This window comes from Psilocybe cubensis, chromosome 4 (genome assembly GCF_017499595.1).
Source record: "Psilocybe cubensis strain MGC-MH-2018 chromosome 4, whole genome shotgun sequence".
Classification (NCBI taxonomy): domain Eukaryota; kingdom Fungi; phylum Basidiomycota; class Agaricomycetes; order Agaricales; family Agrocybaceae; genus Psilocybe; species Psilocybe cubensis.
Genome location: NC_063002.1, coordinates 1,605,263 through 1,630,974, shown reverse-complemented (window position 1 = coordinate 1,630,974; position 25,712 = coordinate 1,605,263). Strand labels below are relative to the sequence as shown.

Below are 25,712 nucleotides of genomic sequence, written 5' to 3'. Positions count from 1 at the left end.
GTCAGCGACAAAATCCATTGTCATCGTCTGCTTTACAATCTCTCATGTCTCTTAGGTTTCTGACTGGCCTCCGAGCCTCCTTATAGCATCATGTCTTTCTTGTTGTCCCCCCAACTTACAACCACTATCTTCATTTTTTTTCACCTCTCCCACTCAATCATCAGCTGGTATCTGACGCTTGAATTCATTCTTTCAACCTTTATTCATTCAATTTTACACCTACAACTTCAACTTCATTCAACAATCAATCATGGCACGCGTTGCTCAATCCGAACTCATGCCCGACTTCACTGGTCGTGTCCTCAATGGCTATCATCTCCTCGAGTCTCTGGGATCCGGCGCGTATGGAAAGGTCTACCGTGCCTCCGACACTACCGCGAAGGCCAGGTTCTATGCGATCAAATGCTTGAACAAGCCTGCGCCCGGTTCCCACACCGAGTTGCTCCAACAACGAGAGTTTGCCAACCACAAGCTGGTCTCTGGGCATCCCAATGTCGTCGCTTTCCATCACCATTTCAACGACGACAGGTTCGTCTACGTCGTCTTGGATTTGTGCTGTGGAGGCGACTTGTTCGCGGCGATTACGGAGAGGCAGATCTTTCAAGACAACACCGAGCTTATCAGGAGTGCTTTCCTTCAACTCATAGATGGGGTCCAGTACTGCCATGACTTGGGTATTTTTCACCGAGACATAAAGCCTGAGAATGTCCTATGTTCTCGGGACGGCACGGATGTGCGCTTGGCCGATTTCGGACTGTCGATTCAAAGTCCAGTCTGTAGTGATTTCGGCTGTGGAAGTTCTTATTATATGAGCCCAGGTGAGTAATTCATAATTGCCTTGCTCGCCATTCTAAACCATTGTGGTCTTTTCAGAATGTATTGGAAAAGGAATCACCTCCGGCATATATTCAACTCGACATAACGACGTTTGGGCACTAGGCGTCATTTTGACCAACATGATCACTGGACGCAACCCTTGGCGATATGCTACTTCTGACGACGAATGTTTTTCGGCATTCATTCACGACAATAACTTCCTTCGTCGTGTTTTGCCCATCTCAGAAGAGATCAACACGCTTCTGAAGAAGATTTTCACCATGAACCCGCTGAGCCGAATCTCCCTTCCAGCACTGCGCGCCGAAATCCTTCAGATCAAGGAATTCTTCGACTATGAGCATCAGGAGACATCCAGGGCACAGGAAGATATCAAGAAGACTCCATCTGCTGAGGCCGGTCGACCAGTTGTGTCTAAGCCTGCAGCGGAGAGATCTATCTTTTCCCAGCACTCTCGGGGTTCCGATGAGTGCTATATCTTCCCTAGTCCTGTCGTCGACCACCCATACATTGCTCATGCTCGGAAAGTTCCTTCTTCTTTTCGGGATATCGACCCTGTCAACAACGCGCTGGGTATCTTCACTATCGGCGATTCGGTGGAATCCCGTTCGGAACCATCATCGGGTTCTTCATCGGGTCCAGAGAGTAGAGGCCCCATCACACCGGCTGCAAATGCAGTAGAGCCTTCGGTTGCAGTGCCCGACATCCCGGAGGAAGAGGGGCTCGGAGAACCTGTACGACTTCCAAGTACCACATTCCTCAGCAAGTTCAGACCAATTAGCGTCAAAGCCAAACGATCTCGAGGAGGCGATTTCTTCCGTTCAGCCATTCAACGGCTCCGAGGATTGTCGACTTCCAAGAGTGCCTGATTGTTTTGTTCTTCTTCTTTCTTTTTTTACTTTCTCCTTCTTTATGCCACCGCTATCTGGATAGGTGTGTGTTCATTGGTCTCTTTGATTGGCGTCGGGGCTAATTATTTCTTCCAAGTTGGTTATGGACATTGGGCCTCTGAAAAGCCTCGTCATCATTGTCACTACCGCACTCCTGTTTCGTGGACTGGCCTCTACGGACATGGTAATCTCTAATTAAAAAAATAGTAAACCCGCGATTGACCATAAAATATGTCCTATCGGCCGAGGACCACAAAATAATGTAAAAATGTCTCGCGATGAAAAAAAACGTAGATAATAAAAAATAAAATTTGTGAAAACAAAAGGACCAAAATATTATGGCTTTGAAAAAGGACTTCTCGACGATGCAGCCTTCGATTTAAAGGTGTAAGTATTTTTAATTATTCGGTTGAACAAGTTGTTTCTTTACCGTTTGACCACTTCTGGTAAAAATGGGCTCTTCTGTCCGCGTTGGCTGCAGTGTGTTCGCGTTGATTCGCGTTCCAAAGTGGAATAAAAAATGTGGAGCCACTTTGAAATATCAAGTGAAATCGTCGCACAATGGTGGCGAATTTGTTGCGATCGATTATCAGGGGTCCAGGGGCACGTGCGGGGATCTTATAAGCGCAATCCTCACCCGTTTTTTTGAGAATCTCTTTCATCTCTTACTCCCACATCCCTCACTATATACAAAATGGTTTCCTCTAGTGTTCTCGGTTTCCCTCGCATTGGTGAGGTCCATGTTATTACCTCCGTGCACTACCGCACGCGATCTCGTAGCTGACACTTCCTGATTGTCTAGGTGCCAACCGTGAAATCAAGAAAGCTGTTGAAGCTTACTGGGCCGGGAAAATTTCTGCTGATGACCTCACCAAGGTCGCTGCTGACGTTAAAAAGGCCAGCTGGACCTCCGTCAAGGCCCAAGGTGTCGACTTCGTCCCCAGGTTTGTTATCTCCTCCTTACTGATCATCTTGTTATTGACGATAAAATTATAGCGGCGAGTTCTCTCTTTACGACCACGTCCTTGATCACTCAGCCGCTTTCAACGTCATCCCCAAGCGTTATGTTGGACTTGGATTGTCTCCTCTCGATGTTTACTTTGCCATGGGTCGCGGACGCCAAGCCGATGGTGTCGATGTCCCCGCATCCGAGATGAAGAAATGGTATGTTCTATATTTATCTATTGGAAAATCTTTTTAAGGTCTCACTAATCCCTCTGCTATTTTCTATCACAGGTTCGACTCAAATTATCATTTTGTCGTTCCTGAGTTCTCCGAGGAAACAAATTTCAAGTTGAACTTCAACAAAGCTGTTGAAGAGTTCAAAGAAGCTCAGGCCGCAGGTGTCACCACTCGTCCTGTTGTCCTTGGCCCCATCTCCTTCCTCGTCCTTGGTAAAGCCAGCAAGGATGCGAAGCCTGGATTCCAACCAATCAGCCTTTTACCTAAACTCATTCCTATCTACGAAACCCTCCTTGCTGATCTCAAGGCCGCTGGTGCCGAGTGGGTTCAAGTCGATGAACCCGTCCTTGTTCTCGATGCCGCTGCAACTTTGGAATCCCCATTCATAGCCACCTATGCCGCTCTTGCCAAGGTTGCCCCTAAAATCCTCCTCACTACTTATTTCTCCCGCCTCGACAGCAATGTCAACATCGTTGCTAAGCTTCCCGTCGCTGGTCTTCACATTGACCTCGACAGGGCTCCCGGACAGCTTGAGTCTGTTGCTACTACCATCAAGGGTACAAACATCGTTTTGTCGCTTGGTCTCGTTTCTGGCCGTAACATCTGGAAGACAGACTTTGCCGCGGCTGTCAAACTTGGACAGAAGGCTATTGAAATCCTTGGCCAAGACCGTATCATCGTTGCCACCTCTTCTTCTCTTCTTCACACTCCCGTCACCCTCGCCAATGAGAACAAGCTCACTGCCGAGCAGAAGGATTGGTTCTCATTTGCCTTGGAGAAGGCTGGTGAGGTTGCTACCATCGCGGCCGTCCTCTCGGGATCCCAGGACTCTGCCATTGCTGCTGCTCTTGAAGCCAACAAAGTTTCCATTTCTAAGCGTCGCGAGTTTGAGAGTAGCTCTGATGACGGTGTTCGCAAGCGCGTCGCCGCCATTACTCCCGATCAATTAGAGCGTAAAAGCCCATTTACCGAACGAAAGAAAGTACAGGCTAAGCACCTTAACTTGCCCAAGTTCCCCACCACCACCATTGGATCTTTCCCTGTATGTCTCACTCACTCTTAAGATATTACGGCTCAACTAATTTTTTGCGATCGTTTAGCAAACCAAAGAGATTCGCCAGGCTCGTGCTAAGCTTGGAAAGGGTGAAATCACCGAGGCGCAGTACGAAGAATTCATCAAAAAGGAAATCGAGACTGTCGTTCGATTCCAAGAGAAGATTGGCATTGACCTTTTGGTACATGGAGAGCCCGAGCGAAATGACATGGTTCAATATTTCGGTGAACAACTGCAAGGGTTTGTTTTTACTCAAAATGCCTGGGTTCAGAGCTACGGTTCTCGGTACGTCTTTCCATTTCAATTGTCCTCAACTATTTCTTACCCAAAGGGATAGCTACGTCCGACCTCCCATCATCGTCTCCGACGTCAGCCGTCCCCACCCCATGACCGTCAAGTGGTCCAGCTACGCTCAGAGCTTGACCAACAAGCCCATGAAGGGCATGTTGACTGGTCCCGTCACCATCCTCAACTGGTCCTTCCCTCGTGCCGATGTTTCGAGAGAGTTGCAATCCAAGCAACTGGCCCTTGCTCTCCGCGACGAAGTTGTTGATCTCGAGAAGGCTGGTATCAGCGCAATCCAGGTCGATGAACCTGCCATCCGCGAAGGAGTACGTCAGCGTTTCAGCTCTATTGACATATGTTCTGATTACGTTCTCTAGTTGCCTCTTCGTCGCTCCGATTGGGATGAGTACCTTAAGTGGGCCGTTGACTCCTTCAAGCTTGCTACTGCTGGTGTTACCGATCAACTGCAAACCCACTCCCACTTCTGCTACTCTGACTTCGATGACATCTTCCCTTCTATCCAACGCCTTGATGCTGATGTCATCTCTATCGAAGCCTCTAAGAGTGACATGAAGCTCTTGAATACATTCAAGCACTATGGCTACTCTAACCAGATCGGTCCCGGTGTCTACGATATACACTCTCCACGTGTTCCTGGATCCCAGGAGATCAAGGACCGCCTCAAGTCCATGCTTGACATTCTTCCTGACTCCCTCCTCTTCGTCAACCCTGATTGCGGTCTCAAGACCCGTGGTTGGAAAGAGACTGAGGGTGAGTTTGAATATATGCACTTGTTGATTATTTCAATGTCTGATCCCTTTCGTAGCTTCGCTCGTCAACCTTGTTGAGGCTGCCAAGTGGGCTCGCGAGAATTACGCTTGAATTGATTTCTATCTTCCGCTTCAACAGCGTTCGCGATCTGGTTAATTTATGACGACCTTCGAGAGAAGAGGCGTTTTGACCGTTCCGTGCTTGTGGCGATAATATTCAATATAGACGGCGTTCACGTCACCCAAAAACAAGGGGCACGATGCTGCACGATGTGGCCCGCGGGGTGCTTCATTCGAGGAAGCAGGACTCTCTGCGTGTTGTAGCTGTGGTATCCGGATTTCAACAATCCTAACATGTTTCATACACAACCGTAGCATTTCTTGGAAAAATACATTAGTTCCACTGCATTGTGTGACTTTGATCAATTGATTGATAAATAGTTACATCTATAAGTCAATAAGAAGGTTCGTAGTCCAAAATATCTAGAAAATAAATACATAAATGTCCGTTTCATGTTCATACTATAGTTGCGCAAGGCTATAAGGAATGATGCCTCTTTTTCTGCTCGCCCTTGGTGGGCATGCGGAGCTGCAAGGAATTTCCCAATTTGGCGTCGCACGACGTGGACGAAATTTTGGGTGTCTTAACAGCTAGTAGGGCAGAGGAGATATGGTCTGCAAAGAGCAGATTCCAATGCCTAAGGGCTGACGAGGTTGACATGAACGATGACACGTAAACCTAACGTGAATATCGAATCAAGAGCGCCCGTGGATGGCTGGAAGTAGTAGCGTACATGACGCTTGGTTGGGAACACGAAGCTGCTCCGGAAACTCCGTGGGCGAGTTATTTAGTAACCACCAAACCACTTCTTGAGAGACGACGGCTTGGACCTGGTAGAGGGCGAAGATACGGACGACTTGGAGGACTTGATTGATCCGTTGGATGAGGTAGTCTGTCTCTGCTTGTTCGAAGGGCGGAGGACGAGCCCAAACTCTGTGTAGGTCTCGTGCATTTCACGCGAGGCCGAGGCCGAGGATGGGATAAAGAGGTTGAAGGATGGGGTTGAAGACGCGGTATGGATGAAGGAGTATGACATGGCAGAAGAAGAGTAGGACATGTTGTGAGTGGTGACAGTGAAAGAAAGGGTGTGAGGGCGTGGGTGTTGTTGGACGATGAGATAGAGCAACTAATCAAAGTGCTTTCTACAAGGTACCGTTGATTTGGAGGATAAAAGAGACTGGATGGAATAGAAACGAGGGGTGAGCAGTCAACCGAGTGAGATGCTGGGGATTGGAGACCACAGGCGGCGGAGTTTATACCTGGCCTATGCTACAATGAATGTCCAAGAACAATCCAAGTTTTGTCGTCGAGAATTGCCCATTTCGGAATGTGTTTGTCGTTGACAGAGAAGATTGGCGGGGCCAAATATCGTTGTCAAGGGAACTACGGATTTGCGCCACATTAATCGGCTAGTAACCAATCGTACTTGTTTGTACACTGCATTTCTGAATGGTTTATTTGGCAACGCACTATCAACCAAACAACACTGCCACACAACAATAATAACAATGCTGTACGCAAATTATTCCTCTCCAGGGTTTTTGTACCGTCGCAACGCTCTCTGTCTTGCCTCATTGTGCGCAATAATAGGCAGAGGGTATCCAAGTTTGCTTGCAAGAGAGGCACTGGGGTTATGCAATTCTAGGTATACTCTCAAGGTCAATGAATCGTGCGGCAACAATGGGTCCCTAACAATGGGACACAAAAAAGGACGCACCAGGACCCCTCACTTTGCGCAACTCTGGAATCCAATGTCGAATAAAATCACCCGTTTGGTCCACCTGATAAACAGTTGCATTAAAAAAGTTGCGTCGAGTCGAACGAAGTAAATTGCTCACTTTGGCACTCTGTGTGTACGGATTAAAAATCCGGAAATACGGGCACGGATCAACCCCTGTACTTGCGCTCCACTGCCATCCGCCATTGTTAGACGACAAATCACCATCTATGAGCATCTCCATGAAGTACTGATTGGTCCAATCATTAGCCATCTGATCCCACATTTACAGACTAGTGGCAAACTTACCCGCTCGCCAACTCTCCAGTCTATCATAAGATCTTTAGTTAGATACATCGCGGTTATCATTCTCGCTCTGTTGTGCATCCAACCCATCTCGTTTAAGCACCTCATTGATGCGTCCACAATAGGAACCCCAGTCATACCCGTCTTCCATCGTTGGAGATTTTCGGAGTCGCCTGAAATGTTACCGCCTTGCCCAATGGCAAAATCACTTGGAACTTGATGGTCTTCCCAAACGATCTTGGAAAACTTTTCGATAAAGGGTCGACCCATCGAAACTCGAGGGAAGAAAACCAATATGTTTACATAGAAGTCACGCCAAGCAATTTCTTGGAGCCACCGTCCGATCCCAGAGGTTTTGTCACTTTCAACCTTTTTCGCGTTGGTGAGAAGCATAATAGCTCGGGCACATTGCCTTGCTGAAATGATCCCAGAAGTCAAGTAGGCACTGCATGATTTCGTGAGGTGATATCGGATGATGGCAATCCTAAGACACGTACCTCAACCGACTCGTTGTATCACTGTCAATTCTATCTCTCTCGTTTCCATATTTCGCTATCCTGTTATGTTTAGGACATGCGACCGGTCCTGAAGCGAGCGGATCGACCCCGCCCAACTGTGAAGATCGCTTCTTCGTGGTCAAAAATCTCTCAAGAACCTAATCAAATCATGAGCTCGACAAAAAGCAACGAAACCAATTGCCACGCACATTTGCAGCAGAAATTTCACCAGCTGGCCATACCTCCTTCATTTTGTCTCTATCTTGCTCGGTAAGCTCAAAACCAACGATAAACTTTGGTATTTGCGATTCAAAAAGTGGGCCGAGGGATTTTAATGCCCGGACAGATGGTTCATTTGCTACTGGGGACGAGCAATCTTCCAAATAGAAAGGTAGATTGGCATTGACTGTTGCAATCCAATTCTTTTGGTACGGTGAGTATACCTACGATGAGGAAAAATATACATAAATATATTGACTATCTCAGAGAATGGGAATACACTTACCGTGTATGCTTTTTCTTGCTTCGTAATAATAACGCCTGGTTCTATAATGCATTTATCGTGCAAAAATTCGACTCGAATATCTTTTGGGAAAGCGAGTTGGGACGTTTGTATGTCTCGGCGAAGTTCATCGACCTCATATTCCATGTTGGCATATAGGGCTTTGGAACCATGTTCTTCACAAAATGATACAATAAATTGGGGGATTGTCTTTCTTGGCGTATGGACGACAACATGAAATGGAATATGAAGTTCAGAGAAAGATTCCTGAATAAAATTTTAGTACCACTCGAAGACCATTTAAGATAATGTCTCACTTTCAAGATAGCAAGATTGCGGAGTAAAAAATCCACCCTTCGTGCACTTCTATCATGTGCGATGTAATCTTGAGGGCTGATAACAAATAGAACAATCAAAGGAACTCCGACTTTACGAGCTTGTACCGATGCCCTACTGAGGGCTTTATTGTCAAGAACTAGTTGAGTAAAGCCGAAAATGAAGGTCAGATACCAGACACGGTGATTCTGGGCAACTCACGTCTGAGGTCGTTCATTCGCATCCAGTAAACAACAGATTTTCCATCGAGTGAATGTCTTACACTATCTTTTAACAATTTTGTTAGTTGTGAAAAGGGCGTATTAGCATCAACTGCAGCAGCAGCCTCGGCGGTGGCTATTTTGATGGGATTAAATGATTTGGACGAATTGGGGCGCTTTGCAACACGCGCATACGAGTCTGAGGCAGCTGGAGAGAGGGGACGTTTAGCCATACAAAATAGGTGTGTAGATGGGCGATAAAAGTTTTGAACGCGGAGCATGCTGAGTATAAAGCGGTTGAACACCTCACGATAGGGGGAGACGATCGAGAAGATCACGTGTTGGTGAACACTTGATTAATTGAAAAGATGACATCATGGATCTGTAGATTCTGTTTCTTGCTGTCTTCGAACTTCTTCCTCTGCGGCCTCTCGTTCTTCAGCTTCGACTACTTCGACGTCCAGCGGGAATGTTAATATCGCAGCAATTCCAGTAAGTTGGTTTAGTTCTAGGTTGTTACTCAGTGAGCTTATTTGTCAACACACAAAGCACGGAACTCACGTTGGCCCGATTCATGCATGCTTGAAAATATTACTACCTCGCCACCCTTTTGTTGTACCGCTTCAACGACATCGACGTATTTTTTTCGCGTTGCAGGATCGCTTGATCTACATCGACAATAACATCAAATCAGTGAAGCAGACACTTGGGTGTATACATACCGAAAAAGATCGTCCGAAATCAACAGTGTACCAATAGCTCCTCGATCTGCTGCTAGACAAACATGATCTGGACCATACCATGCTCTCAATTCATCGTTTCCCAACATTTTGAAAAATCTGTCCGTTTATCAGCATTATAGTTGTGATATCTACGATTACATTACCTGTCAAGGGCGACTCCTTCCCGGGCAAATTTTGTTTCTTTGAGTTGACTGGTGACCTAATCTGTTATGAGGCACAATGATTGGTTTTGTAGAACAAGGTTTCTCACCTCTGGGCTCTTCAGGACCTCCACGAGACTGTGGACATGTGGACTGCTTATATGAACCTTGAGACATTTCTCCTTGAGCGCCTTCAACAGCACCTTGTCGCCTCTTTTTGTCGCCTCGCTGATCATAAAGTCGTAAACAGCGTCCCTCACCCATCCTGGGCTGGCGATAACAATGGCTCGAAGAGCTACGTTGGCATAAGGAATGTGCCTCAAGAAAGACTCATACAAGGCGCTGTAGAACTTTCCTAGACCTTTGTCGTGCTGAGACGCTCCAGAAGACGATTTACGAGGTATTTGGACATTCAATCGATGTGTCACCAATGTCATATGCTGTGAGAGGAGACAAAATGCGGCGACCCCTTCTCCACACACAATAGCAGCGACTTCAGCACCCTTTCCGGGAATGATGGACTCCTCCACTCGAGCAATAGCCACACTGTCCCAGCCTCCGTATTTCTCGATTCGTACGTCGCGGTTGGCTTCTAGGTCAAGGGTATGGTGGGCGCCAAGTTTTACATGCGGATTTTCAGACGTTACGGGTCCAGAAACGTGCAGAGAGGCAGTCGAAACATCTTCATCCTTGGCGCCACTTTCTTGATTCGACGGTGCTCCCCCAGCCGCAAAATCAACGCGCTTGACCTGAATAGTGAGGTTGAGCCGGACGCGGTGCGACTCTGTTGATCCAGTTGATGACACCGTCTTAACACCTCTGACCTCGAGTTGAGTCTGTAACCACACATGATCATTCTCAGCAAATGGCGTACCGGATGGCAGATGAGCGAACAAAATCATCGTTTTGTATCAGATTATAAAGATGCCACATGTCCTCGTCATCTTCTGGACGGAGAGTTACATGTCCCTAGACATTCTGTCAGAATCCGTCCAATACTGATTGAGGTACTGCTATGCACGCACTGCGCCATGTTTATCTATGAATTTGTTGATCAACTTCATCGTTGGCCAGCGCCCTTCAATAAAGTATATAATTAAAATATAGACTGTCTGTTTGATAAATCAGTAGATTCCGGGTAAAGTTAGTGCAAAGAGATGAAGATTGGAAGGGCATGCAACGGTAAACACATTAGATCTAAAGGTGCCAATGAGCCAATCACGAGGAAGACTTTTGATCCAGGAATCACGTGAGATCTTATCAGTAGAGGCGAGTCACGCAATCTGTGACATGTCGCGTCTCATTGTCGACTCTCTCCTGAAACCCAAATGCCTGCACCAGTGTTCGACAAAAATCCTTCCCTTAAATATCTTGGACTTGCAGAGAGTTTTGAACCATCTCCAGAGCGCGATCCGATTGCATTTCTTAGTCAATATCTAACTCATCTACCTCCGCATCTTTTACTGCATTATAGTTACATCACCACCCCCAAGCAGCGATCTGTGATAACATCCATTCGAAACAGACGATTGCAATATGTCAATAAGAACCCGCCTGAGTTGAGTTTTGATGCAGGACGAAGCACGTGGCCAAATCTCTGGCAAGGGCGTGAACGTCGCGGAGTAGAAGAAGGCAACGAGGAACGATCTTGGGCGCAAAAAGACTTTTTGCACGGCAGCAAACAACACGTTGGAAAACTAGGGAACCTGCTGGCTGGATATGAGGAAGAACGGGAGGCGGAGCGCGTGCGTGAGATACGAAGGAACAACAGAGATGCTGTCGAGGATGACTTTGTGCCCGAGGAAGACAGCGACGAGGACGTGCCCCCTGAAGTAGAAACGGCAGAACAAGCGAGGGCGTCGTTTGAGCGATTGCTGCGGGAGAGCTTCATACATGGGCTTTTGGATGTACGTTAGTCCAGACGAAGATTGAGAACATAGCTGATGGATGTGCAGAACATCGACTACGACGGTGTAGACTGGGACGAGACACTGGACGTGGAAGACGAGAGAGATGCGGAAGAACGCTGGTTTGAGGAGGACTGAGTGTATGTACGACCTGTGTTAGACTTTGAGTGGTGTGACTTGTGTCACACGCGTTCTCTCGTCGTGGAATTTTTTAAACTCTCTTGAGCCCACCCTAATGCTGTCAGCCCCTCCTTTCTCAATGGACGCATTCGGCATCGATCCGTCCGCGATCAATGCAGAGTCGTCATTACACCGCGAAAAGAAAAAGAAAAAGAAGAACAAGCGCCCACATGAAGACGACAGCCACATTGAAGACCAGGAGTTTCTCCCCCATCCACAGGAGAAACAGAAGAAACGCAAACACGCGCACGCCGAGATAGACGCTGCACTCACTCCCGAACAATCATCGGCAGTCGCGTCTCCAGACAACCTATCTGCAGAACCAGAGGCGTCCGCAAAGCCCAAGAAAAAGAAAAAAGACAAGGGCAAATCAAAGGCAACCTCTCTCTCAGAACAAACGGATGCGGAGATCGAGGCAAATTCCCAAGCGTCCGCTGCAGCGCTTCTTTCTGCCATAGTCGCTGCTTCTGTCACGAATCCTGAGCCTATGCAGCCCCCTGTACCCCCGCCATACCATCCGCAAATGGTTCCATCTCCAGGTCAGCAGTTTATGCCGTATCCCCCCATGCAGCCACCGTTTGGTTATCCTCAACAACCCCCTCCTCCCGGCTTCGATCCAAATGGCCAGCTTTCCAGCTTGTTCCCTGTTCCGGTTGGAACTGGAGGTGGTGCAGCTTTCTCCGAGCTCACTTTTGGTTCGAACGAAGATCTTTTGCGCGCTCTGCAAGATCTGGATATGAGTAAGATTGCCAGCGTTTTGAAGAATCTAGGAGAAACTTCGGCCTCCAATAACAACCAAAATCCAACACCTCTCAGCTATGTGCCAAACCATCTCATGCAGCTTCCTCCAGCAGCGTCAGGCCAATATGCTCCGCCGTCTGATCCAATGTTAGGTCAAGGCCCGCCACCTCTATCACATCTAGCACACAAAAGGACGATTAATATGAGTTTGCCTGGGAACGAACAACATACCAACCCAGAACACGCGTTTATCCTTGCAAATAAATGGTTAAACCCGAACAAGTTGGCGGAACTTGTGCGAGATGAAGGTCAGCATTGCTTCCAGTGGTCTAACATGTGTATTGACCCGTGTAGGCCTGGTATACAAGAAGGGCAAATTTTCAGCCATTGAGGAGCAGCAACTCAAAATAGCTATACACAAATATGCACATGTTCGTACATGTTTTGATTGGATTTAGACTGGCAAGCTAATCATGTCGTGCATATATGTAGGAAAAGCAACTTACTCTTCAAGAATTAAACGATAAGATATTCTTAAAACATGGCAACAGCAAAGATGACGCATTTTGGTCGGAAATAAGTGAGAATGGTAATGTTGTCATGATTACTTGTACTTACGACATCGATTTTTTCAGCGGCTGCTGTCCCTTTACGGCCAATCATAGCTGTATATCACCACGTCCGTCGAGCGTATCACCCCCTAAAGCAACAAGGAACGTGGAGTACTGTAGAAGATGAAGCCTTGAAACAGTATGAAAACAGTCACATTTGATCTTTCTAGTTACTTAATATACTCTAGAGCAGTAGCAGATCTCGGTCAACAGTGGGAAAAAATAAGTGATCGCGTTGGAAGGATGGCTTCTGACTGTCGAGATCGATACAGAAATCACATACATGGTCGTGAAATACGTATAACTGGTCGGTCCTCGGTCTTCCGTGTCATAAGCTGCCTTATTTATAGGGAACATCTAGGTCATTGGTCAAAAGAGGAAGAAGACAAATTAATTCAAATTGTTACCGACATGACTATAAAGCAAGGTCGAGATTTAGACAATGATGTATTTTGGGGCCGAGTAAGCGAACTTATGGGTGGAACTCGCGGTCGTCAGCAATGCAGAATAAAATGGTTTGTATGCGTTTCATTGCCTACAGATATGAGACTCAACAATATCTCCAGGACCGATGCCTTGAGTAAAAGAGTCAAAAATGAAGGTCAGAAACCCAGATGGGGTCAACAAGATGCTTTCATTCTCGTCCACAAGTGCGTTCTACTCTTGTGCATACATTTGGGTCCTTTTTGATCCCTTTCCCCCCTTTTTTAGAATTGATTCTCTCAATGTCAGAGATGACACAGAAATCGATTGGAAAGTGATCCCTGATCCTGACTGGAATCTTTGGAGTGCACATACCTTACAGCGACGTTGGCTAACCATGAAGAAAGGTGTGAAAGGCTATGAAGACATGACACATCAAGGCAAGTTGATTTTTCGACGAACTTAACTCCAGTCGTTCTAACATTTTGATTCACTTGTAGAAATTATGGATATTCTCAGAGTTAAAAAGGCTCACCTTCCTGCGCCTCCGCCTCCATCTACGCGTAAGCGTAAGGAGAGGAAAGTAACCAGTGCTCCCGCTGTCAATGAGCCTGACACCAATCTCCCCGATGCTGGCTCTAGTACTGGTCCAGGCACCGTTGAAGGCAGCAAGGATTCATCTTCAAAAGATGCGAATGCACATGAATCTGTGTCTAGCAGCAGTTCTTCAGGTGATTCTGATTGATGAGAGGTATTGCACTTGGCAACACGTCATATATAAAATATTTCATGAGCTCAACATTTTCGAGACTTACACTCAGAGGGCTCATTGGATATTGTTCCACTCCGAGTTACTCACCACGGTTATATAACCTCGTCAAACGAACAGGCCTGCCGTCATGAATAGCCCTTTGACATGTTGGATGAATGAGCGCGTCACCATGCGCCTGAACATCTATCGACAACAAGTAGATCAGATATGTTGTAGATCTACCAACATGATCCAATAAATGAATTCTTCTTTCAATGAGTGATTATTCTGCTTACTGACTGAATCGCAGCCGATTAGAAGGTAAAAAGCGACCCATTCCATGCGGCATTTTTTTTATTGAATTTGAGTGTGGGCAGGATGGTAAACACCTGTATTTCATTATTCTCTGTTGCGTCGTGTACGCCTCGAGTTCCTTGCTTCTTTACAAGCAAGGCTCGCATGCCAACCTCTTCACACCTTTTCGTTCTTTCAACTTCCAATCTGCGTCCAACATATTCCAAGACACCCCAATGGACAGCAAACGACATCGTCTGGAGTCCTCCAGTGCAGGAGTACGGCCCATCGCTCATGCGCCCTTTTCCGTGATCTCTTCAACAATCATATTGGCAGCTTTTGCTACTATTCTTGGAACGTTTTTTTGGTCTCTTAAGTCTGATACAGGTCATGACAGATTGACCTTGCTAACCGACCCACTGGAACCTGATGCGATATCGAAAAAGGACATTCTTTCGCGCTGCGCTAGTCTCCAAGTTATTCCGAGCCCTCCAGCTGGCTTTCGCTCAAGGGAGAAATCTGATCGGTTTGAGGACGGAACGAATTCGACTTGGATTCGAAATGCTGTCATTTTCACGGGAAAAGATAACGGAACGGAGATAATCCACGGGGATCTTCTCCTTCACAAAGGGATTATCAAAGGCATAGGGAAAATTTCCGGTCGCGTTCTTGATGATATTCCGAATCTTACAGTCGTGAATGCTAGTGGTGCATGGATCACCCCTGGAATTGGTACTGTAACGACCAATTTTAAGAAATGCGTATTATTGATTTATTTGTACATGGCAGTTGATTTGCACAGTCACCTTGGAGTTCTGAGCCTTCCTATTCTCGGAGGTAAATTCATATTTGTTGCTCTCGTTATCTGCCCTGACGTATTCTTCACTGTATTAGGCGCTGTAGATTTGAATACTCAGAAAGGGCCTGTCGCACCGTGGCTGCGAAGTGCTGATGGTCTTAATACTCATGATGAAGCATATCAATTAGCTATTGCTGGAGGAGTCACCTCCGCACAGATATTGCCTGGAAGTAGCAATGCCATTGGTACATTGTGCCCAATTTGTTCATTAAAACGTCAATTTACTTTTGAGAGCAGGTGGTCAAGCCTTTTTTATAAAGCTTAGAAAAACCACAGAACGTTCAACGTCGTCTATGCTTCTCGAACCCCCCTTTGCGTTGAATAGACCTTTCCCGGGGAGAGAAAATCAGGCACCATTTAGGTGGAGACACATGAAGTATGGTTGTCCACTTTTGTTTGAGGTCGAAGAGCTGATGATTTTAGACAAGCATGTGGTGAAAACCTTAGGGGTTATGGTAATCGAATGGATACGATGTGGGCGTTTAGATCTGCGTATGCAGAAGCGATGAAAATCAAATTAGCTCAAGACGAGTATTGCTCCAAAGCAGAACAAGGTTTATGGCATACTTTGGGAGGACCTTTTCCAGAGGATTTGAGGTGGGAAATGCTTGTTGAAGTCTTGCGCGGCAGGGTTAAAGTGAATTTTCAATTTCAATTCCTCTGGGAAATACTGACTATGATTAGATATCTACACACTGTTACGAAGTTGTCGATCTAGACGCAATGGTCCGAGTGAGTCGCACTATTCCATGACAAATAACAACTAGACTCAAATGCGTATCTGCATAGTTGTCGAATGAATTCCAATTTTCGATAGCGACTCTACACCACGCTTCTGAGGCTTGGTTAATTCCAAAAGTCCTCAAACGAATGTAATCTCTTTTAGTTTCTTCAGGAGTGGCCACAATGACAACGTTCGACATCTAGGTGGGGTGGCATTCCATCCATTGCCCTATTTGCAACCAATTACAGGTATGGAGCTCAGGACTTACGTGGCGTAAATGTTGACGATGGCCAACTAGGTACAAGAGAGAAGCATATCGTGGTTCGGAATTTGCGGCTCGTGTTCTGGCAGATGAAGGCATACCAGTGATCATGAAAGTAAACATATATTACCTGTCACCTCGAATGACAGTGCTGATTATAAGCAGTCTGACCACCCAGTCATCAATTCTCGTTATTTGATGTATGAAGCTCAACAAGCCCATTATTTCGGCCTGCCACCTCACCTAGCACTTGCCTCTGTAACTTCTACGCCCGCTATTGCGGCAGGCCTTTCCCATCGCATCGGAATCCTAATGGAAGGTTCCGACGCAGATGTTGTATTATGGGACTCCCACCCTCTTCGTCTAGGCGCAACTCCCGTCAATGTGTGGATTGATGGAATCTTGCAAATACCTGTGCCTCCTAAAACAGGAGAAGAAAATCACATAGAGGTCGGAAAGGGCAAGGAGGGAGATGAGTGGAGACAAGTGCCTGAGACACCAAACTGGGATAAAGAACGGGACAATGCAATTAAATGGGATGGTCTTCCACCTCTTGAAGGCCGAAAAATAGAAGGCAAGGTCGCATTTATCAATGTAAAAGAGATCTTGAGGAAATCAGAGAATGGATTGATTGCGCACTCTTTCAACAGCATATCGGAGGATATGGCAATGGGCTCTGTTGTCGTCATGGATGGAGTAATCACTTGCGCGGGCGTATGCAACAATACTGATTTACGTGAAAGTTCGAGGATTGTTGACGTGCAAGGCGGGTCGATTGCCCCTGGACTAATGACATACGGTTCGCCGTTGGGACTGGGAGAAATTGCAGGAGAGGCATCGACTACAGACGGTGAAACATACGACGCATTCAAGCGCGACGTCCCAAAAATCCTTGACGATACGGGCGCTATTGTTCGAGCTGTAGATGCACTGATGTTTGGAACTCGTGATTCTCTGTGAGTGCTCTGTATTTATGATTGAGTGAAGCTAATTCGGCATCGTAGTACGGCGTATCGAGCGGGGGTTACTTTGGCTACCTCGTCTCTGGCGAAGCCAATCTATATGGCAGGTCCAGATGCCCACATAATAGCCGGTCTGTCGACTTCGTTCCGGACTGGCTCGCTTCACGCCATGCAACGCGGGGCTATTGTGCAAGATATAGCTGCGTTGCATGTTGTCATAGGTAAATCGCACCCCGAAAAAAGAAGAGTCAGCGTGAGCACCCAGATTGCTGGTCTAAGGCGACTGTTGTACGGCTGGGAATCTCAAGATAAAGAAACCGGTTTTTGGTTCAGGAAAGCTGCCGAGGTAGATTTTAGCCCAAGGACTCGAAGAAGTGAGCTAATCGACTCCACAACAGGGAGTTGTCCCTCTTGTGATAGAAGTGGATAGCGCAGATATCATGGCCAGTCTTTTGATTCTAAAGACAGATGTCGAAGACAACATTGGTTCGCGGATGAGAATGGTTTTCAGCGGTGCAGCAGAATCGCATCTTCTGGCAAAGGAAATCGGCAAGTTCACGGTCTAACATAGACAAACTAGATCTGATACACATTGATTCTGAAGGGGATGCTGGTGTTGGCGTTATATTAAACCCATCCAGGCCAATTCCTATGGTATGGGATCAAAATAGAATGTAAGACCTCACTCTGCCTGCATTCTAAATGTTAGCATCTGAAGGAGTAATATAGATTGCCAGGACCCCCTCTTTCAAACGATACGGCACTTGTGAAGCTCGTTGAACAAGGGGTCGTGGTTGGTTTGGGGATACGAGGTGCATGGGAGGCTCGTAATACACGTTTTGACGCAGAATGGGTATGTCGAAATAACTGTCATGAGCGAATAAAAGTTTTGACGATTAGCTTTGACAGGCCGCTCTAGAATCGAATGGTAGGATCTCAAAGAACCAGGCATACGCTCTTGTTTCCAATAACCTCGAGAAATTGCTTGGTATCCGTGGAATTGATGACGAGACAACCGACTTGGTTGTTTATGAAGGAGGAAGTATGTTTGACCTCTCAAGCAAAGTAATTGGTGTGATATCTCCTGGACGAAAATTGGTAGATTTGTTGTAACTCGGATATTTCTATGAGTTTGATTCCATAGGACCTTGTCATACTACTCCCAATAAAGCTGCACTTCCCTTGATGCCCCTGTTTCGAGCAGCTGCAAAGCTAATGGCGATGCAACTGATCAAAAAGCCTGTAAAACTAAGGATACATGGAAAGAAATTAGAAACAAATGGGTCAGAAGCCAGTATGAATGAATGAATACCGAAAAAAAGCAATCCTGGAGATAGAGCGTTCCTCATGGGGAGAACGCGAAGAGGCAAAGATAGAGCGCAAGACTGCGGGGGTCACAGGAATCCTCCTCTTCTCATCTATAGGTGGGGGTTGCTGGAATTGTTTATATACCGGCCTCGCTGTTGACGAGGTGGATGTTGACGATGACATCGCTTGGTTTGCGTTTTAGGGCTTTGATTGCTTGCAGGATGAACAGAATTCAAAAGACATCGCTTGGTTTAGGTAATCAACCTGGCGGTTCTGATTCGCTAAGCTTTCGGGTCCGTCAGGCTGTCATTGGACCAAATCTGATCAAATTCACCTCATCCTCACACTATTACTTATGATTCGCGCTCTCTCTTGATAAATGTATATGTCATTTCCATTTTTCCCCCTTTGATTGTAATTTCTCTTCTTCAAAGCACACCTTGCAACAATTACAACTTTGACAGCACTTGCGCTCAGATCTGACTACAATATTCAGTAGACAGGAGCCTTGAATTTTGAACGGTTACATTGAGACTCGAGAGTAAGTGCACCGCTTATTTGTGCCTTTCCACTTGGGCCTTTCCTGGCCATTGTTAGACCTAGGCTGATCTAGACAACATTTATCATAATTTACCAATCAAGATCATTGTATTGCATCACATTTGTCGTATAGTCCATAAATCTCCCATGTTGTTGAGAAAGGATCCCGAGTCCGCAAAATCCTTCCATGAAGACATGATGAAGATCACCAACCGTTTGCCTTCAGAGGAGGAATATCGACGTGTTCGTCATCTCATTCTGGAACAGGCTCAGGAAGATGTATCGGATGAACAACTTGCTCAAGTCCTTGCCTTGTGCCCACACCTGGAAACAGTGGTTCTTACTGGCGTTGCAGAAACAACGGATAGAACGATAGTTGTTTTGGCAGAGAAGGCAATTAATCTTCTTGGCTTAAACTTATCTGGCTGTACGCAGATTACAGATGTTGGGGTTCTGGAAATCACCAATAAATCATTGCCCCTCCAGTGGTTGCAGCTGAATGGAGTAGTGGGACTCACAGACCCCTCGATATCTGCCATTGCAAAAACATGCTCACGTCTTATAGAACTTGAAGTATCCGACCTGCCCCTGTTGACTCCGTCTGCAGTTCGAGATATTTGGTCATTTTCTAGGTGGGTGTTAAGCATTTAACTTGACGATAATGATAATTACTTGGTGTATTTAAACACCCATACCAGAAAATTGCGCACATTTCGATTGGCCAATAACCCATTGCTCACGGATAAAGCGTTTCCCTCTCCAATAAATTCAGTGGCATATACTGAACTGGGACAAAATGACGAGAAACCCTTACCACCTAGACCTATAACGTGGCTGGAGCAATTACCGCCTCTGATCCTACGGCATACTGCAGAAAACCTCCGCTTGCTGGATGTTAGCTTTTGCAAAATCACCGATGAGGCAGTCGAGGGAATTGTGTCGCATGCCCCTAGGATTCAGACTTTCATCCTCTCAGGTTGTTCATTACTCACCGATAAGGCTCTAGAAAGTATTTCGAAACTTCACGATCATCTCGATGTTCTGATGTTGGCGCACGTTTCTAACGTCACGGACCGTGCAGTGGTTAGACTTGCTCGTTCTTGCACCAACCTTAGGTGTGTAGACGTGGCATGTGAGTTATATCTCCTTTCACACTCTAGCTTCCACTTGTTTGCCGGGGATGGCTGATTTCTTTCATCTCGAGTCTGTCGAAAGTTAACAGACCTGTCTGTTTTTGAGTTAGCGGCCCTACCAAGTCTCCGCCGATTGAGTCTCGTCCGTGTACATAAACTCACAGACATTGGAATCTTCGCGCTTGCGGAACAAGCAACTGGTTTGGAGCGCCTTTATTTATCATACTGTGATCATCTCTCTCTCGACGCTATACATCTGCTGTTGCGCAAGCTTGAACGTTTGCAACATCTCACCGCCACAGGGATACCCTCACTTAGTAGGAGAGGAGTACGTCGGTTTTCAGAACCCACGCCTGCTGTAAGTTGTGCATTTCATTTATCCAGTTGCATAAATTTGCTTTCTTCTCAGCGATTCAAACCTAGAATTGCGATCCGGATCAACAAGTTGCCTTCTGCGTCTTCAATGGGGAGAACGTCGTTCGCCTACGACGCTTTTTGGACAAGGAAGATAAGCGTCGACGCGAAGCGGAAGCACGGAACGTACCTTTCATCACCCGTTCGGACGATAAGCTAGATCTTTACTGAAATGATATTGTGTCAAAACCATATCCTTGTGTTTTGATATACCATACGAGCGTTTCTGTTGTAAGCACGATTTATCTGTTCATGCATGATGTTGATGCAACTCTGATAAAGTATGAAAAGCTATGTATGTGTAGACATTCATCTGGCAGCATAGAACGTGCATGGCGACTTGATATCGAAAGCCGTTGGTGATGAATTAAGAGGCCTCGGACGTGACTGAGCGTAATCAGGATGGCAACGGGCAAGATAAGAACGTGATTAGTTGTAATAAGAAGGCAGACAGAGTTCTGATATGGACGAGTTAATTGGTAGGACAAAGACGGGGAATAATGGGGAGCGGTGGAAGACAAAGAGAGGTCTTAGACGCAGAGGCTGACTGGTCGGAGGATGTGGAGAGACGAGCCGAAATGGGCGGGCAGAGTGTGTGGGTTATCTCCGCCCACGATCTCTTTCGTCCATTTTCTAGTCGGTTTAGTTTATTTCTTATGTACTTTGATATCTCTATTGCCGCCTCCTCATATTAAGCCCCTCTGGAGTGAAACCTCCAGCTCGGCGAGCTCGTCGCCACCCGTCTATCCCGTATACCCACCTTTCAGGCTTTCTCTCTTGCAGTTTGGCCTGCCAGTCCCGTAAGTCCTCTTCCGTGCGCCTTTTCTCGGTCATTTTTCAAACCCCTAAACCCGATTATCAACGTCTAAAACAATCTTTTTCAAAGGTTTAATACCACGCCTATTCTCCGCTTCTCTCGCGATGCCATTTGTGTGCTCGTTTCGCGTAGACCCTCCGCACTCAACGCCAGAACATTCCGGACCGACCAACTATTCCAATAACTCGTCTACTTCACTATTATTGCTACAACAGTCCTCGGAGCCTTTGGAGGGCGCCTCGACAGCGATGTCAAGAGCTCGGAACGATTTGGCCGGAGCAAAGCCTGAATCCATGCTATTAAAATCTACCACTGAACCGCGTTCTCCCAGGAGACTCAATATATGCGGCTTTTCACCTCTTCCGCCTATCATTGCATCCCCCATCTGCACACCAACACCCAGTCAATCCTCACAGTCGCGGTCTGGGTCGTTTTTTACCACTACTGACGCCAAGGACAACACAAGCGCTGATACAAGCGCCTCTTCTTGTTCGTCTCTTCGCGTCCTTTTGTCACCTTCAACCCCTACCTGGATCGCAACCCCACCTACCCCACCTTCTAAATCTGTTCGTAGATCTAACACTTCTTCCCGAAGACGCTCGGTTTTCAAAGCACTATCACCTTCTGCCTCATTTCCTGCCTCAATGCATCCACACGGAAATCAGAATGTGAAGACACTTAAACGTTCGTCCTCCTTACCTACTTTTGCGTATCATCTCGGTCCTCTGTCTTTTTCGCCCACAAATTTCATGTGCGAGGATATTGTAGAGTGCTCCGACGCGCTTTCTACTTGGCCTGGTGAAACCCCTTTGGACGCAACATTTTCCGTTATTGACGGTTTTCTCGGCCCGGACAATACCCTAAGGAGCAAAGATCATTCGTATTCCAATATTTTTCATCTATCTAACGCCACTAGTCAAGGAGAGGAAGAGAGCACAGTATGCGAAAAGAGTGGTGCATGTACTCCAGATGAACCTAGCCCGGATGGAAGCTGGAGTGATCACAGCGTTGAAGACATCTGGGAGATAGAAAGACACAAGGACGCTCTCCGCAAATACCACGCACTCAAGGAACTACTAGCCACAGAAGTTGGTTATCTCGTGGATTTGAAGGCTTTAGTGACGGTATGCCATTTCTCGAATGCGGTGGTTCAACGTCCTTGCTTACCTTATTTTGCAAGGTTTACCTTCGCAACCTTCCTACGTTGGCTGTCCGACCTCTATCCACGAGTTCGACATTTAGCCGTGCTTCTTCATCATTCGCCACCGGGCCCTGGATACACTCGTATGCCCAGCTTCAGGCTACCGCATTGTCTTCATCAGCCACCCTGCCTGATACGCAAAACATACCATCGTCTGCTTCTGCTTCCATACAAACGCCTGCCAAAGTCAACCTTCGCTATTTGTTCAGTGATAGCGAGCTCGAATCTTTGACAAGGAATGCGGAAGAGATTCTATCATTGCACGAGCATTTCGTCAGGGAATTACGCGCGATATTGGATCCTTTGGGCATCGCCGTCGACCACGTTGACGAAGATCACGGACACCATCATCTTGCGAGGCTTGATGATGCTATCCGCGCTGTTTCAACTAAATTTGCAACTGAGGTTCGTTCGCATCTTAGGTTTTTTACACATTTATAATTTTTCTTTCTCCAGGCGTCCCGTTTTAATGCATACCAAATATTTTGTGCTGGCCACCCAGAAGCGATGGACATTGTCAGAAAAGGGTTTCAACAGTTCCCTTTGGAGCTCGAAGCTTTTGAGCATAGATGTGCGACCATGGTTTCCGACATGCTCGAGGCAGGGACAAAACCACCAGCATCAGAGCCGAAACACACTTCCTCCGTTGGCTCCGATTCTCCTACAAATCAGTCGCAAAGTTTGAACGTTGATGATCGGAAAAGAGCAATGTCTTCCTCTTCTCTAGATGGTGGCGTTCGATCTTCGCGCCCCCGTTCCGGCCTTCTTATGACAAAAGATTCCGTGGTGTTCCCCTCGGAATCGAAGAGGGAAAAGACCACTCCTCGTATCGCTTTCATGGACTACATGATCAAGCCCATTCAGCGCATCTGCAAGTACCCACTCTTGCTTGACCAACTTCTTCCTTCGAAGGCGCTTAGGACGCTGGGCCGGAATACTGATACTCGGTCTGATGTTGATGTTGTTGTGGAAAGTGCGGCGCAAGCCATGCGCCATGTAGCTACATCCGTTGACGAGGCTCGCCACAGGCAAGAGATTGCGGTCCAATCTGCCCTTATTCTTTCTCGTATTTGCATCGGGTCTGCATCGGCCTCGCCTTCGCCTTCTGCACAACCACTTACACTAGAGTTCTTTGCTTCACTCGGCAATTGTCTTCTTTCCGGTTCCCTTGACCTCATGTATCATGACCCCAGTCGTCCCCTGGACCAGTCTTCGAGCATCAAGGCGAAATATTTTGGAGCTTTTTTGTATACAGGGGGTTATCTGATCTTAGTCAAAGTCTCTAAAGGGAAGAAGTACGAACCCAAGCATTGGTTTTCACTAGTCGACTTCGAGGTTTCTGATGTTGAAGATGACGGATGTAAGTTTTACTCTTAACTCTATCCTTGTCAGATGACTGATTCATTTACTTGTTTAGCATTGCTGCCTTGTTCTTTCAGACTTTCGTTCGGTGATCGGCATTTTGAGCTTGCGGCTGCTTGCCAACGTGAAAAAGATGCATGGCTTAGCTCCATCCATGAGTCGCTAACTCACGTTCCCACTTGGATAAATGAACCTACCCCTAGCTTCAAGTTTGACGACAAAGGTGAACTCCTTCCCGGGTCTGACGATGGGAATATTGAGGTTCCTCAGACGGGCCTGGCTACTATTCGATCTATACCAGAACTTGGCGGTCATGCTTCAGATGCAGAATTCTCTGAGCCTTTTTTTGCTTCCTTGAGAGGCCACGGAAAGTCTAGGAAAAGGAGACCAGGATACGAGACGCCTCCTCCATCCAAGCAAGATATACCTCCACCCCCTAGCCGTCGGTCGTCTTCTACTTCTGTTAAAGCGATCTTTTCGCCGATGGGCTCCGATAATGAGACAGTTCTTATTAGGCGGTCCTCGCCTGCGGCACGTCTTCAAGTGGATCAAGAATTGCAAGACGTTATTTCGCAATCCATCTTGACAGCACGATCGCACGCCTTCAGCCATGAAGTTGAGTTGTTTCAAGCTCCAAAAACGACTAGGTCGGGTTTCTCTCGTTCCAATTCGGCAATTGGAATGGCTGGCATGGGAAGATTGTCCAAGCATGAAAGTGTTCGCGTTCCTAGGCGTAGGACCACTGAAAGTTTAGATGGACTTCTGAACAGAGGATCGTCTCCTTTGAACAAATCTGCATCATCATCTTCTGCCCGCAGAAATCTCAAGAAACTCAGTCTTACGTCAATTGATTATGAACTACCGTCCCTTCCGGTGGAATCACCCTGCCCCTCTTCGCCTTCTTCCCAAGCATCTTCACGCGTTACTTCTCTTCTAGTCGCCGACAACAATCCTCCCGTTCTGGACGTTCCTACAACATTCATTTCGTCGGAGAAATTGCCCGCGAAATCGCGCTCATTTGTCCGCAACGTTAGAGGAATATTTCACCTTCGCCCTAACTCCCCTATGTCTGTCATTGTCAGTCACCCCAGCCAATCCTCCGTTCCTTTGTCTGGCCCAATGCCTGGTCAGCCTATGACCCACTATAGCATGTTACATCGTTGGACTGTGCGCCGACGTGCGCGAAGTGTGCATGACGAACCTAGGCCCTCCCTTACGATGTTCGACGATAATAAAAAGTCATACACTGTCACACCATCGAGAACAAGTACTCCGTTGTCGACGTGACAATTTGGATGCCAAAAGTAAAACATAATTTTTGCACTTTTTTTTTCTTCGCTACCACATAACGCATAATGCTTCATGGACTGAATTACCGTTAATGTGTATTTTACGACGTCTCCACGACTTTGCGTTTCAACTTCATTTGTACCACCACCATACCCATGATACAACTACATACATTTCTTTTTACGCTTGTCTTGTCAATTCTTTCCTAGCCCCCGAATAATTTCAACTATAGCGAGAACGCCTTGTAACAAAACATGCAATTCGACAATGATATACGAATACAGTGTCCAACAAACAGGAAGATGTGTAACTTATGCAATACAATATTTGACAGATGATTGTAGATATAACTGCGAGGTCCATGGAATTGATGTAACATGAGATCACCAGGATCGTAGGTCGTTATGAAAGGGAAC

At 46.6% G+C, this 25,712-nt stretch overlaps 11 protein-coding genes across 11 annotated transcripts; 8 read left to right on the top strand and 3 right to left on the bottom strand.

The window, feature by feature from the left end:
* Nucleotides 1-250: 250 nt before the first annotated feature.
* JR316_0004664 (Negative regulator of sexual conjugation and meiosis) lies at nucleotides 251-1,703 on the top strand (the record flags this gene model as incomplete). The annotated part of the gene is made up of 2 exons (XM_047890428.1): nucleotides 251-818; nucleotides 874-1,703. The coding sequence occupies 2 exons, from the start codon at nucleotides 251-253 to the stop codon at nucleotides 1,701-1,703; spliced, it is 1,398 nt and encodes a 465-aa protein (XP_047750189.1).
* Nucleotides 1,704-2,418: 715 nt separating this feature from the next.
* JR316_0004663 (putative 5-methyltetrahydropteroyltriglutamate--homocysteine methyltransferase) lies at nucleotides 2,419-5,127 on the top strand (the record flags this gene model as incomplete). The annotated part of the gene is made up of 8 exons (XM_047890427.1): nucleotides 2,419-2,455; nucleotides 2,527-2,668; nucleotides 2,721-2,888; nucleotides 2,961-3,948; nucleotides 4,007-4,245; nucleotides 4,298-4,571; nucleotides 4,623-5,016; nucleotides 5,072-5,127. 8 exons carry the CDS (start codon nucleotides 2,419-2,421, stop codon nucleotides 5,125-5,127), a joined length of 2,298 nt encoding a protein of 765 aa, XP_047750188.1.
* A 426-nt stretch (nucleotides 5,128-5,553) lies between these two features.
* JR316_0004662 (uncharacterized protein) lies at nucleotides 5,554-6,133 on the bottom strand (the record flags this gene model as incomplete). Its single annotated transcript, XM_047890426.1, has 2 exons — nucleotides 5,554-5,690; nucleotides 5,872-6,133. 2 exons carry the CDS (start codon nucleotides 6,131-6,133, stop codon nucleotides 5,554-5,556), a joined length of 399 nt encoding a protein of 132 aa, XP_047750187.1.
* Nucleotides 6,134-6,598: 465 nt separating this feature from the next.
* Nucleotides 6,599-8,867, bottom strand: JR316_0004661 (Deoxyribodipyrimidine photo-lyase; the record flags this gene model as incomplete). Its single annotated transcript, XM_047890425.1, has 9 exons — nucleotides 6,599-6,717; nucleotides 6,794-6,857; nucleotides 6,915-7,043; nucleotides 7,103-7,544; nucleotides 7,597-7,754; nucleotides 7,806-8,039; nucleotides 8,102-8,365; nucleotides 8,416-8,573; nucleotides 8,636-8,867. The coding sequence occupies 9 exons, from the start codon at nucleotides 8,865-8,867 to the stop codon at nucleotides 6,599-6,601; spliced, it is 1,800 nt and encodes a 599-aa protein (XP_047750186.1).
* Nucleotides 8,868-9,008: 141 nt separating this feature from the next.
* On the bottom strand, nucleotides 9,009-10,581 carry JR316_0004660 (Protein pelota; the record flags this gene model as incomplete). Its single annotated transcript, XM_047890424.1, has 7 exons — nucleotides 9,009-9,142; nucleotides 9,196-9,302; nucleotides 9,357-9,473; nucleotides 9,521-9,576; nucleotides 9,628-10,336; nucleotides 10,392-10,486; nucleotides 10,543-10,581. The coding sequence occupies 7 exons, from the start codon at nucleotides 10,579-10,581 to the stop codon at nucleotides 9,009-9,011; spliced, it is 1,257 nt and encodes a 418-aa protein (XP_047750185.1).
* Nucleotides 10,582-10,845: 264 nt separating this feature from the next.
* On the top strand, nucleotides 10,846-11,562 carry JR316_0004659 (uncharacterized protein; the record flags this gene model as incomplete). Its single annotated transcript, XM_047890423.1, has 2 exons — nucleotides 10,846-11,424; nucleotides 11,473-11,562. 2 exons carry the CDS (start codon nucleotides 10,846-10,848, stop codon nucleotides 11,560-11,562), a joined length of 669 nt encoding a protein of 222 aa, XP_047750184.1.
* A 121-nt stretch (nucleotides 11,563-11,683) lies between these two features.
* Nucleotides 11,684-14,124, top strand: JR316_0004658 (DNA-binding protein REB1; the record flags this gene model as incomplete). Its single annotated transcript, XM_047890422.1, has 9 exons — nucleotides 11,684-12,653; nucleotides 12,700-12,776; nucleotides 12,838-12,925; nucleotides 12,981-13,095; nucleotides 13,145-13,263; nucleotides 13,318-13,471; nucleotides 13,523-13,606; nucleotides 13,668-13,786; nucleotides 13,880-14,124. 9 exons carry the CDS (start codon nucleotides 11,684-11,686, stop codon nucleotides 14,122-14,124), a joined length of 1,971 nt encoding a protein of 656 aa, XP_047750183.1.
* A 536-nt stretch (nucleotides 14,125-14,660) lies between these two features.
* JR316_0004657 (uncharacterized protein) lies at nucleotides 14,661-15,548 on the top strand (the record flags this gene model as incomplete). The annotated part of the gene is made up of 1 exon (XM_047890421.1): nucleotides 14,661-15,548. The coding sequence occupies one exon, from the start codon at nucleotides 14,661-14,663 to the stop codon at nucleotides 15,546-15,548; it is 888 nt and encodes a 295-aa protein (XP_047750182.1).
* A 240-nt stretch (nucleotides 15,549-15,788) lies between these two features.
* JR316_0004656 (uncharacterized protein) lies at nucleotides 15,789-18,344 on the top strand (the record flags this gene model as incomplete). The annotated part of the gene is made up of 10 exons (XM_047890420.1): nucleotides 15,789-15,920; nucleotides 15,968-16,015; nucleotides 16,073-16,155; nucleotides 16,211-16,255; nucleotides 16,306-16,384; nucleotides 16,435-17,225; nucleotides 17,274-17,577; nucleotides 17,630-17,784; nucleotides 17,961-18,084; nucleotides 18,141-18,344. The coding sequence occupies 10 exons, from the start codon at nucleotides 15,789-15,791 to the stop codon at nucleotides 18,342-18,344; spliced, it is 1,965 nt and encodes a 654-aa protein (XP_047750181.1).
* Nucleotides 18,345-19,226: 882 nt separating this feature from the next.
* JR316_0004655 (SCF E3 ubiquitin ligase complex F-box protein grrA) lies at nucleotides 19,227-20,797 on the top strand (the record flags this gene model as incomplete). The annotated part of the gene is made up of 4 exons (XM_047890419.1): nucleotides 19,227-19,711; nucleotides 19,778-20,211; nucleotides 20,302-20,570; nucleotides 20,636-20,797. 4 exons carry the CDS (start codon nucleotides 19,227-19,229, stop codon nucleotides 20,795-20,797), a joined length of 1,350 nt encoding a protein of 449 aa, XP_047750180.1.
* A 750-nt stretch (nucleotides 20,798-21,547) lies between these two features.
* Nucleotides 21,548-25,293, top strand: JR316_0004654 (uncharacterized protein; the record flags this gene model as incomplete). The annotated part of the gene is made up of 4 exons (XM_047890418.1): nucleotides 21,548-22,567; nucleotides 22,624-23,049; nucleotides 23,101-24,004; nucleotides 24,062-25,293. 4 exons carry the CDS (start codon nucleotides 21,548-21,550, stop codon nucleotides 25,291-25,293), a joined length of 3,582 nt encoding a protein of 1,193 aa, XP_047750179.1.
* Nucleotides 25,294-25,712: the final 419 nt, after the last annotated feature.